Genomic DNA, 12,706 nt, shown 5'->3' on the forward strand with positions numbered 1-12,706 from the left:
CTGATTGCTCCATTGTGGTAATTATCTCTCTATATCCGGGGTCGAGCCGTCTAGTTAATGTATTCAGTACAACTAGTAATCAGCGTCATTGTCTAAAGAAAATGTGTTTTCAGCATCGGCTCCGTCGTGTCTGCCTAATCATCTGTATGGAAGCCCCAGTGTGAGGGGGCGGAGATTTGTCATTGTAACAGTTTTGGAAATTACATATAAGCTGTGTGTTATAACATTAACCTCCCTGGCGGTGTTCCCGAGACTGACTCGGGGTTAGATTTTCCTGCTACGATCGGTAACCCCGAGTCAGTCTCGGCTCGCCTCGCTGAATCCACAGGCACTTTTTACTTACCTTGTCCCTGGATCCAGCGATGCATCCGCGCTGTGTGAGCGAGCGGGACCTGCAAGACATTCTTCACGCTGGTAGGACTGAAAAGCATAAGGCTGAAAAGCGCGAATCGTCTCTCAAACTTTTACTAACACGAGAATTAGCAAAAGCAGCCCAAAGGGTGGCGCCATTTGAATTGAACTTCCCCTTTATAGTCCTGTTGTACTTCACCGCGCTTTGGTCGGGCGGGATTTAGCATGAACGTCGTCTGTATGCAAGGCAGGCTGGAGAGGAATCATGTCAGGAAAAACAGTCGTGTGTACGAGGCATTAGACTCCTGTGGTTCTCACCAGGTAGATAAGTTGGATCCTTCTGGTGGGTATACACCCCAAGAAAACTTCAGGGAAATGGTCTCCTCAGATGGGTGGACCACATCTCTAGGCCTGTAAAGCATTCATCACGTTGCACCAAGGATGGCTAGATTCCAGTGCACAAAGGAACACAATATAGGTCAGCCCCACAACTTATTCCCAGTGGATTACAATTTCTGGGGAAAAGCTGAAGATCAGTTGATCCAGAAGCAGAACCCCCAGAAGCAGAGCCCCCAGAGGCTTTGCAGGAACTCGAAAATCTTGCTAGTGAAAAAAAAATCCTGACAAAAAAGAGGCGGAACAAATAAGTCATGGTTTGCTTCTCTCACAGCAGAGAGAAGACATCCATGCTATTATGGACAATTGCAAAAAAATAGCATGCTGGATGTAGGAGGAGTTATACTTGTTTGCCTTTGTCCAGTCCCCTAAAGGCAGCTGCATAGTCCCATGTCTCAGTCTACTTCTAATGTGTCCAGTAATGTATGATTAAGATAAAATATTTAAAATCCTCTGCTAAACGAGAGAGACACATTTGCACCAAATGGGCACCAGATGGTACTGATAAGTTGCTTGATAAATTCTCTTTATTGTGCTTATTACTTACTTGCATGAAAAGTGCATGTGCCAGAAAGGGAATTTTTCTCAGAACCCTGCCACTTAGACCTTCACTTTTTCTGAAACAATATAAAAATTGCAGTAAAAATATTTTGTGACATAGTTTAATTGACAATTAACGTATAATATTTACCATGTAATCAGACTATACATACACAAAGATTACCTTTAGAAAAATCAATATGTGAAAATTATCAGAGGATATAAACACCTGAAAATGAATGCAATTATCAAATTTTCCTGTGAAAGGCATGCTTGGTTCCACCCCACCACAGTCTGCTTGCTGGTATCGAGAACCAAAAATGTAGTTGATGAGGTGGGATCAAGCTTGGCCTTTAATTAGAATTATTCAAGCAAGTGTCAGGTTTACTTAACCACTTCAGCCCCGGAAGATTTTACCCCCTTAATGACCAGGCCATTTTTGAGATACTTCAACTAACAATTGCACGGTCGTACAATGCTGTACCCAAATAAAATTGATGTCTTTCTTTTCCCCACAAATAAAGCTTTCTTTTGGGGGTATTTTGAAAAAAAATATATTTTTTACTTTCTGCTATAATACATATCCCCCCCCCCCCCCAAAAGGAAAAAATAATTAAAATCTAATGTCTTCATCAATGTAGGCCAATATGTAGTCTTCCACATATTTGTGGGGAAAAAATCCCAATAAGCATATATTGATTGATTTGCGCAAAAGTTATTGTGTCTACAATCTATGGGCTAGATTTATGGACTTTTATTTTATTTTTTCATTGTTTTTACTGGTAATCTGACACCAAGTGAAACTTTTTGGGGACCAGTGACACCAACACAGTGATCAGTGCGGAAAAAAACATGCACTGACACTGTATAAATGACACTGGCAGGGAAGGGGTTAACATCAGGGGCAATCAAAGGGTTAACTGTGTTCTCGGGGTGCGTTTTCCAACAGTGTGGGGGATGGACTGACAGGAAGAACACAGAGATGCCTGTTCCTGCTTTTCTTATGGTTGAACTCGATGGACTTGTGTCTTGTTTCAACCTGACTATGTAACTACGTGTACTTCCCTGTCAGAAGCTGGATCTGCCTTGTTTACATAGGCAGATCTCCGTTCTGCCTCTCTGTGGAGCGATCGCGGGTGGCCGGCGGACATGGGGGAAAAATAAGTCATACACTATTTTAAAAGCTAACAGTCATTTTTATTTATGAACAGACTCACTAAAGTAAAGATCCAGCCACAATTTGAGTTCTGCTGGTTGCAGGATTTATCTAACCTGTCAGAACACTGTAAACATTGCGTTTAATTTTAAACTGTAAAATACTCTTCCAGAAATCCTGTAAAGTCAGTAAGTTGTAAAGTCAGGAGCCAGGAGCACAGAAGAGGGACCTGAGAAGAGGAGAATCCGGGCTGCTCTGTGCAAATCCACCGCACAGGGCATACAAGTATGACGTTAGAAAAATTGGTTGGAGATCAATACTCACTATTAATTATCACCATACTGGGTGTGCAGTATACCCATGTGGTGTCCCAAAATTTGCAGACTCACCAGTAATGGGTGCGGTCTCTGTGCCTAAATACTATAGAGAGAGAAGGGTTACAGGGGAAAGATTCCCCCTGTGAAGAGACACAGGCGGATCATGCTGCTTAATAAGGGATATATTTTATTAGAAAAATATACGAATACAAAAAAGGGGGCCAAGACAAAGTACCCACCACCAACACTAAGATTATGGTAAAATTAGACAACATTGTCTGTTTAAGAGCAGCCGCATCACGCTCAAACCATGCATGCACACACACCTACAACAAGGCTATTGTTAATAAACATAGGTAATATTTGTGGATCAGACCTCTGATCTCAGTGGCATATACCATACATAACAAAGTCCATCCTGTCACTAGGTTTAATTGGAAACCTCTTTTTTGCAAAAGAAGGTCGCTGTTAGGGGTGGTTGATTGAGTCAAATTGCTTATCCCACAGAGACAGCTTTCATTGAAATTCAAATTATAGTAGAGCATGGCTGTCAGTGTGGAGACGTGATTATAGTTAGTGTGATACATTTGCCTATATGTCTCAGTTTACTGCTCCCTGCTAGCCATATGGGTAGAGGTAGAAAGGAATTTCATGTGTGATTCATTCCTCTGACAGGTTATTGACGTGCTAATGTCCCCTCACTATTCTAAACGTTAATTGATCTATTGTGTTGTGTGAAGAAGATCTGTGTTTACCCTTAAAAGATGTGTATTGTATCATCAGGCTAAATGATTAGAGAAGTAGTATGTTAATTATTCTGATTGATTCAGTGTATTAATTAACTCCACTGATGTCTTTATCTAAAGAAATGTGTCTGCATGGTCGGCTCCGACTTGTCTCCTATAATCTGTATGGGAAACCCCACTGTGTGAGGGGGGGCGTTCCTAACAGGTTGTAACCACATATAAGCTGAGTTTTTGTGTCATTAAAGTGTCTTGTTCTAGCAGTAAGCTTGGCATGTGTGGCTTTCTGGGCGATTCCAGGGATATCCCTCCCCGTGGAATATTGGGGTGATTTTCGTTATGGGAAGAAGGGAACGTTGACGGGGATATCATACCGATACCGTCACAATTGGTTGGTAGCAGTGGGATTTTCCCTTCTATTCCCCTTCACACCCGGATTCCAAGCAGACACTGGAAGAACTACTGGAAGTTCGTGGAAGGATTGCTAGCAACAAAACCAAGCGGGTCATCATAGCAGAATCAATGGAGATAGACCAGGAGGACGGGATTGCAGCAACGCCAGCAGTACAAGAGATGGAGACACCAGTGATTCAGGAGGAGGAATCGCCAGCCAACAAGCTAATGAGAGAGAAGCTAGCGTGGTTCGGCCCGAACCCAACGGCAGATGTGGTGCTGAGAGTGATGGACCTGTTAGCGAAGGAGGCTAAAGAAATAAGAGACGCAGAGCTACAGAAGGATAAACAAATAAGGGACGCAGAACTACAGTTAAAACTGGCAGCAGTCCAACAAGCAGCCGCACCTTCTCCGAACAGTGAGTACAGCACAGCAGACGCAAGGAAGATTCCGTTTAGCGCTTTTAAACCTTTTGATGAAAAGGACTGTGAAATTGATAACTACCTGGCGGATTTTGAGCGACAATGTAACCTGCACCGAATAGCTAGAAGAGAGTGGGTTGCAATATTGTCAGGCAAACTGTCAGGCAAAGCTTCTGATGCTTTCCGGACCGTGCCAGATCAGGATATCTATAGCTACGCCCGGGTTAAAGAAGCGCTCCTGGCTCGTTATGCGGTAACCCCAGAGTCCCACCGACAGAATTTCAGGGACTCACGCAAAACCACGAAAGACTCTTACGCGGAATGGGCATGCCAGTTGTCCCTGTCGGCCTCTAACTGGGTTAACAGCAGCCAGGCCACCACCGCAGAGGACATTTTGCAACTAATGCTCCTGGAGCAATTTTACAATCACATCCAGACGGACGTCAAGGATTGGGTGAGAGATCGCAGGCCCAGGACTCTACCAGAGGCCGCGAAGTTGGCGGATGAATATGCGGATACTCGCAAGACAAACCAGGTCACACCACGGGTACAACCCCCACAACCAACGGCGTCCTCACACCCACCAGCCGCTAGATACCAACCGCCTAACAGACCGATGACATATAGCCCTCGCTACCCACGCCAGGAGGACAACGAACAACGCTGCTTCCGGTGCAAACAGTTGGGTCACTTCAAGCAGAATTGCCCCATGAATGACAACACCAGGTCAAATTGGTCTCAACCTGGGTACCGCCCACCAGCAGCAGCCCATTGTGTAGACTCGGCTTGGGATCCCCAGGAGCTGGGTCAGGAAGAACCATTGGGCACCCCTTACGAAGCCCTCATGGTACAATCTGTTATTACGGACAACAGGGAACACCATTGTCAGCTGGTCATGGGCGACAGCCATAAGCCGGAGGGGCCTTGGAGGGAGCTGGGCAGAAAGAGGCACCGCCAGCTACCCTCCAAGAAGAAGAGGTCCTGGAAGTCATATAACCAGCGGACCTGGGAGGAGAAGAAGCGACTGGAGGAGATGGAATCGCAGCGGGCGCCCCAGATGCGGGCCGAGATGTTCGCCAAGGGCCCACCGGTGGCCCCTTACACCACCACCCAGTTCCTGATGATGAAGGACCACGTGGAAAGCCTGCAGGACATGAGCAAGCAGGATCTGATCCGTGAGTACATAGAGCTGGAGGAGTGCATAAGCCGCATGGAGGAGGAGAACAACCACCTGAGGTCACAGCGGGCTGACCCCCCCAGGCTCCATGAACTGGAGATGGAGCTGGAGAAGCTCAAAGAGGAGAACCGTCACTTTTCTTCTGTTTCTGGGGGAGGAGTCGGAAGCATGGCGGACTAGGCACCTCCGTGAGGCGAGTCTAGCGGTTCCCCGGGCGCTCACAATCAGGAGAGCGGCTACAGCACCCCCCCCCCATCTGGTCCCTCTCTAGGAGCGGAGAAAAACTGGGCTGCATAAGGAGACAAAAAAAGTCCTTTTACCGTAGCTGATGTCGCGGCGGACTCGGAGCAGCGTGAAGAGTAGCAAAGCTCCCCCCGTCCAGTCTGGGCACTCCTACATTACCCGTTACATGACCGTGAGAGGAGACTTGCAGACACAATATGAGGATCACGGGGTGAGCAGAAGGAACTCGCTTACAGAGTGTACATCGCCAGCACCGCCAGCAGCTGCTTCACCCGGAGCTATTGACATAACAGCTGATATTCGCAGTGGATGCCCAGCTGACTCACAAGCGGCAGAGCGTGAGGGCACATCCCCCGGGGAAGCACTTGAGGCGACGAAAGGTCAGGTGAGAGATACCACACACACACACACACACACAACAGTCTCAGCGGTGCTGACAGACATTCCACCACAAAAACAATTACCTTCAGACGGACAGTGGGTTCAACCTAACACACAGGCGCAGATAACCCTGCTCTCCCCATCAGGAGCATTACTGCAGCCAGACAGGCTAGCAGAGCCTACAATTGGGACACTGACGTTGCCTTTGAGGTTTGATAGGGATCTAAGCAGCCAAACTCAGGGGGTAGAAATGTCTAACCACAAGAAGATTAATCCCCTTGCCGACCCATTTATTTCAGTCTCAACTCAAGGCTCTCAGGAGATAAGGGGGGAAGTGATGGGGGAAGCGATGGAACCCCCTCCTGACAACAGACAAATTAGCAGGCTCATACAGGCACTGCCTACCAAGGAAGACATTCAACATATTGTAGCAAACATCACTGCTGCAATGATGGGTGAGATTGAAAAAGTTCGCACAAAGGTGGTGGAGGTGGATCAAAAAATTGAGAAGTGTGGGGAGCAACAAGGCTCTATGGAGGTTAGACTGGTTGAACTAGAGAAAAGAGTCCAGACCCAACAACATCAATTGATCAGACTGCAGTTACAAGCAGAAGAGACAGACAATAGAAGCAGAAGAAACAATCTGCGCATAAAGGGGGTACCTGATAAGTTTGAAGGTCTGGAATTAAGGGACGTAGTAACCTCCATACTGAACAAAATCCTGAAAAAAACCCTGATGCACCATTGGAACTAGACCGGGTACATAGAATTCCTGGAGGGAGGTATCAAGATCAAGCCACCCCTCGCGATGTTCTTTGTAGAATCCACTTCTACAGAGTAAAAGAGGAAATTCTCAGGGTGGCATGGAAGGAGGGAACACGGGGGGTCCTGGAAAATGCTGATATTCAGATATTCTCGGACCTATGCCTACAAACTAAGAACAGAAGAAGACTATTAAAACCCCTATTAGAGCATATACGAAATAATGGGGCCACATATCGATGGGGGGTTTCCACTAGCATTAATAGTGAAGAAGGAGGGTTTGAGCTATTATTTGAGCGAACCCTCACAACTCCCAATGCTTTTTCAATTCCTGGGTGTAGAAGCAATAAATGTACCCAATTGGCTGGATCTACCCAGAGATGGCGAGAAAGAGAAAAATATGTAATTGAAATCGCCAGAGGTGGACCTACGGAGGAAACTACATAGACATATTCCCCTTGGTTTTTCTTTTTTTTCCGCTTATCTTATTCTGGTCCTCCTTTGTTTGTTTTTTTGGGAAGAGGATGAAGAGCGAGTAGACTATTATATAAGTACAATACGAGTACAATATGAAGAAGGAGCAGAGAGGAGGAGGAGGGGAAGAACAGGTCCCCGAACCTCGCTTCCTAGTGGACAAAGTCGTTTACTATTTTTATTTGTATTTTTATTTTTTCCTTCCTTCCCCATCTACAGCAGCAAAGGAACTGGGAGATGACCCTGAGAATAGGAGCTTGGGAGGCACTATGTAGGCTTTCTAGTGGAAAATAACTATACTGGAAGTATAGATAAACACGGCGCTACTATAGAAAACTTATAAAATGCAGCCAACACCACGGAATAGATCAATTCCGAAAAACAAACAAAATAAAACATAAAGTGTAGCGCTAATTATAAGTGGGAAGAAGGATTGGGTATATTAATAATATTGGGTATATTAATATTGGGTATATTAATAATTAGCCAATCATTGAAAAGTGTCCATATGAAACACATTAAAGTAGTCTTGGGAGGCACTATGTAGGCTTTCTAGGTTCGGGGGAGCAAACTGCAGTTCACTCCTGTCGCCCGATGGGGTCCCCCGATGGGGTTTTTCCTCCCCCGCCCCCCCCCTTTTTTTTCCCCCTCATTTCCCCTCTTATAAATACGCAGTGAAAACACTTTACAAGCTCACAGGCTTTCAGAGACATATCAGATACTAGGTAACAAGTATGTGTACAAAGGGTGTACAAAGGATAACAGAGTGTTTAAACTTAGAGAAGTGACACGTAAAGACTATTAGTTAATCCTGAAACTATTTAAACTCCCTGAGGTTTTTTTTTTTTTTTTTTTCGGTAGTTGCCCTGAAATTGAAGGGGGTAGTGAGGGTGGGGTATGGAGGGAGGGTAGATAGATCACTCGACACGAACATAAATATTAATATGTAATGAACACGTAGTCATAGACGTTGGGGGATGGGGGGGGGTAGTCTCTCCCCTTTCCTCCTCCTTTTTTTTATATATATTTTTTTTTTTCTCCCTTTTTTGGGGTGAGAAGGGAGGGCATTAAACTCAGACACAGTGTTTCACTTTGAGGTCACTATTAGATCCACATAGCGTTTTTTTGGGGGGGGTTATAGGGGGGGGAGATATAAGGTACATTATAGATGTGGTTAAGCTTCTTTTTTTTTTTTTTTTTTTTTTTTTTTTGAATTTTTTTTTTTTTTTTAGTTTTTTGTGGTGACTCACTAAGTGCTTTAGTGTGTATAAGATTAAAAGATAGGAGGAACAGGGGCCGGTTCAGGGGGGGGAGGAAGGGGGAGGGGGGGAGGGGATAGGAAGTAACAGGGTGGGGAAGGAGGGGCAACACGAACTCAAGGCGGATATGAAGGGAGGTGGAGCAAATGGGAGTGAGAATGGATGCTAGAGGGGGGGACTGATTGGGGGGGGTGAGGGGGGTGGAGGGGAAAGTGGGGGGAGAGAGGGGGAATATAATTAGGATTTAATTAGCCTAGACTCACCTACATGGGGTTGGAAGTGTCGCCATAAGGCTACATAGAAGAGGTTATGGGTTCTCAACGGGGAAGGAAGAGGTGAGGTTCAATACAAAGGGGACCAAATGTCTATGAATTTATGATTTTATGCTTTCTCTTACTTCTATCCTTACGATTTTCCTTTTAATCATGTGTAATATGTATATATATATATATATATACAAAAGATGCATAAATTCATGTACTAGTCAGGAGGAATGATTAGAATAAGACGAGTAAACTGTATATAAGAGATCCAATGGGCCACCAGTAAGATGATCTAGGACGGATGAAATAAACGTGGGGTAGGGGGGGGGGGAACAGCCTTAGAAAATAAAGAAGATGGGCGCCGGACGGGGAGCCGGAAGAGACTCTCCGCTGTGCTTTCACACTTTCCCCAACAAGCGTCTCTCCTCCTTTTGGAGGGAAGTCGGAGACGCGTGGGGGTGTTTTTTTTTTTTTCCTGTTTTTCCTTTCTTTTTTTTTCTCTGAAAAATTACTCGGATATCTGGACAGAGGTCTTGAGTTCGAGCTACAAAAGGGGTGGGGAAATTTTTTTATTTTTATTTCCCCGATCGTCGTCTTCCTCCTCTTCTCTTTCATACCTCCTTCCTTGGAGATAAGGTCCGAGACCCCCGTAGGAGGGGTGTCGGTACATAAACGGAATTAAACAATGAGATCAGAAATGTATAAAATAAACATAACCTCTTATAATGTTAAAGGGCTAAATATCCCGGAAAAAAGAACGAAACTGATGCTGGAACTGGGGAGATTAAAAACACAAATCGTTTTCCTACAGGAAACACATTTCAGAAAAGATAAGACTCCAAAATTGAAGAACCAGAGATTCCCAGTGGCTTACATAGGGGCCTCACAATCTTCAAAAGCAAATGGGGTAGCAATTCTACTAGCTAAAGACTTAATCTGGAATGAATCTAAAGTGGTGACAGATGAAGAAGGAAGGTTCCTTTTGATAAAAGGGACAATTAACGAACAAAAGGTCACACTTGTAAATAATTATCTTCCTAATGATGACCCGGTCACTACTTTGGGTAAATTCGCGGAAAAGATAAAAGAAAACAAAGAAGGGGTTTTGATATTAGGAGGAGATATGAATTTGCTATTGGACCCCAGCCTGGATTCTTCCAGGGGGGCATACGGCATATCCAATTCCAAACTGAGACAAGTAAGAAATATGCTGTATGACTTGCAGCTAGTGGATAGCTGGAGGTCCCAACACGCCCATGAAAGAGACTATAGCTTTTACTCCCATAAACATAAAACCTACACACGGATCGATGACATTTTTCTAGATCGAGCGGTTTTGCTGAACCTAAGGGAAACTTCGATTGGTTCTATTACAATTTCGGACCATGCCCCAGTTAGTTGTCTCATTGACTGGGGAGTTTCAGGACCCAGAGAATGGAATTGGAGGGTCAATGAGTCTCTAATTAAAGACCCAGAGTACGAGGAGAAGATAAGTCAGGAATTAGACTTATTTTTTGAAAGAAATAGGGATGATGAAACTTCTCCTCTTTGTAAATGGGAAGCACACAAATGCTACCTGAGGGGAGTGCTTATTTCTATGGGAGCCCACAGGAAGAGGAAACTCGGGGTTAAGTTAGATACCATACTGAGAGAGATTAAAATAGCGGAAAATGTACATAAGAAAGCGCAGAAAACAAGAAATGAGGAGAGATTGATGTCCCTAAGAGAGAATTTAAATTTACTACTGATGGATAAGGCGAAAGCTAAGTTGAGCAGATGTAGAAGGGCTTATTATGAATTTGGCAATAAACCCAGTAAGATGCTAGCGAATGCATTGAGAGAGTCTAGGGCCAGTAAACATATTGAGAAAATAAAAACACAGGGCGACAACATAGTGAGCTCTTCACAATTAATAGCGAAAGCGTTCAGAGAATATTATATGGGCTTGTACCAACTTGACAACCAACCCGCAGTAGAGAAAATACAGAATAGAGAGGAGAGAGTAAGAGAATACTTAATGAAGTCAGCAATGCCTAAAATCCCAAATGAAAGTATAGGAAGTCTGGAGAGCCCAATTACAGTAAAAGAATGTCAGGAGGTAATAAAGGAAATGAAACCAGGAAAATCACCTGGACCTGACGGATATACGCTTCTATACTATAAAACCTTTCAAGAGAAATTAATATCTAAATTTCTTGAGGCCTTTAACTCATTGAAAGATAGACATCAGATGAGAAGAGAAACATTAGGGGCCCATATAGCTGTTATTCCAAAGGAAGGGAAAGACCCCATGGTGTGTGCGAGCTATCGACCGATATCTTTGTTGAATGTTGACTTAAAAATATTCTCAAAGATAATCGCCAATAGACTAGCAATACATATTCCACCGCTCATACACTCGGATCAGGTAGGCTTTGTCCCCGGAAGAGAAGGGAGGGAGAACACGCAAAGAGTTCTAAGTACCATCTACTTGGCCCAATTCCATCATAAACCATTAGCACTCATTTCAACTGATGCAGAGAAAGCCTTCAACAGGGTGGACTGGGGCTTTTTAAATGCTACATTAAAGTACATTGGGCTAGGAGTTGGTATGCAGAATTGGATCGCAAGTCTCTACTCCTTCCCATCGGCTAGAGTGAAGGTGAATGAGGCATTATCGGACCCATTCCCAATCCGGAACGGGACCAGGCAAGGTTGCCCGCTCTCGCCAATCATTTTTATTCTAACACTGGAGCCACTGCTGAGGATAATACGATCAAATGCCGATATAAGAGGTTTTCAGATTAAAGGAACTGAATATAAAGTAGCGGCTTTTGCAGATGATCTGTTGTTCTCAGTAGTGGCCCCAGAACTATCACTTCCACCTTTGATGAAAGAGATTAGGGAATTTGGAATTCTCTCTAACTTTAAAGTAAATTACAGCAAGTCAGAGGCGATGGGGATAGAAATGAACAAACAAACACAAGACCAACTAACAGTTAACTTCACCTTTAAATGGACGGATTCCCATATAACCTATCTTGGGACAAAAATTTCAAAAAATTTAAATAGAATATTCGAGTTGAATTTTGTTCCGATGGCCAGGAAAATTAAATCAGACTTCACTAGATGGGAAAAGGAGACTTACTCATGGTTTGGGAGAATCAACATCCTAAAAATGAACGTGTTACCAAGACTACTTTATTTATTTCAAACACTACCGGTAAAGATCCCTGTGAGCTTTCTTCGGGAATTAAGAGCCAGGTTCGCAAAGTTTATATGGGCAGGTAAAACGGCGAGATTAAGGAGAGAAATTTTAACCTTGCCCAAGGAGAGGGGTGGAGTGGGCTTCCCGGACCCAATAGGTTACTATGACGCAGCTCACATGTCAAGGGTGGTCGAATGGTGCATTCAGGAGAAGCACAAACCGTGGATACTCTTAGAGCAAAAAATTAAAAACATCCCCCTAGAAGGAATGGCGTGGATACAAGAAGTAGACATACCAGGTGAGGTTAAGAAACACCCAACAATAGGGCCTACCCTGCGCGTCATGAAAAAATTAACCAGGAAAACGAAACTCTCGCCTCATCCAAGCCCACTTACTCCGGTCCTGGGAAACCCGAAATTTCAAATAGGGCTCCTAGATCCACATTTCAAGAGGTTAAAACGTTTAGGTTGGAGTAGAGTAATACACTTTGAGGGGGAGAGTCTAGGGGCAAGAAGAGAGGAAAGAGAAGAGGTTATTAAAAAAGAACTCGACTCACTTAGACAAAATCAACTAAAAACTGCCACCAGAGCAATAAATCCAAAAAGGGGACCGCTAAGAGACCTTTCAGGATTTGAGGAAATG

At 44.2% G+C, this 12,706-nt stretch overlaps 1 protein-coding gene across 3 annotated transcripts in view; it reads right to left on the bottom strand.

The window, feature by feature from the left end:
* The window catches only part of TRIP13 (thyroid hormone receptor interactor 13), a 140,161-nt gene that overhangs the window by 13,397 nt on the left and 114,058 nt on the right, over positions 1-12,706 (bottom strand). For all 3 annotated transcript variants that reach the window (XM_040353371.1, XM_040353369.1, XM_040353368.1), the window contains one exon: positions 1,295-1,364. In XM_040353371.1, the coding sequence (XP_040209305.1) occupies positions 1,295-1,364 (70 nt within the window). The remainder of the gene's footprint in view (positions 1-1,294; positions 1,365-12,706) is intronic.

The sequence above is a fragment of the Rana temporaria genome, chromosome 5 (assembly GCF_905171775.1).
Source record: "Rana temporaria chromosome 5, aRanTem1.1, whole genome shotgun sequence".
In the NCBI taxonomy this organism is placed as follows: domain Eukaryota; kingdom Metazoa; phylum Chordata; class Amphibia; order Anura; family Ranidae; genus Rana; species Rana temporaria.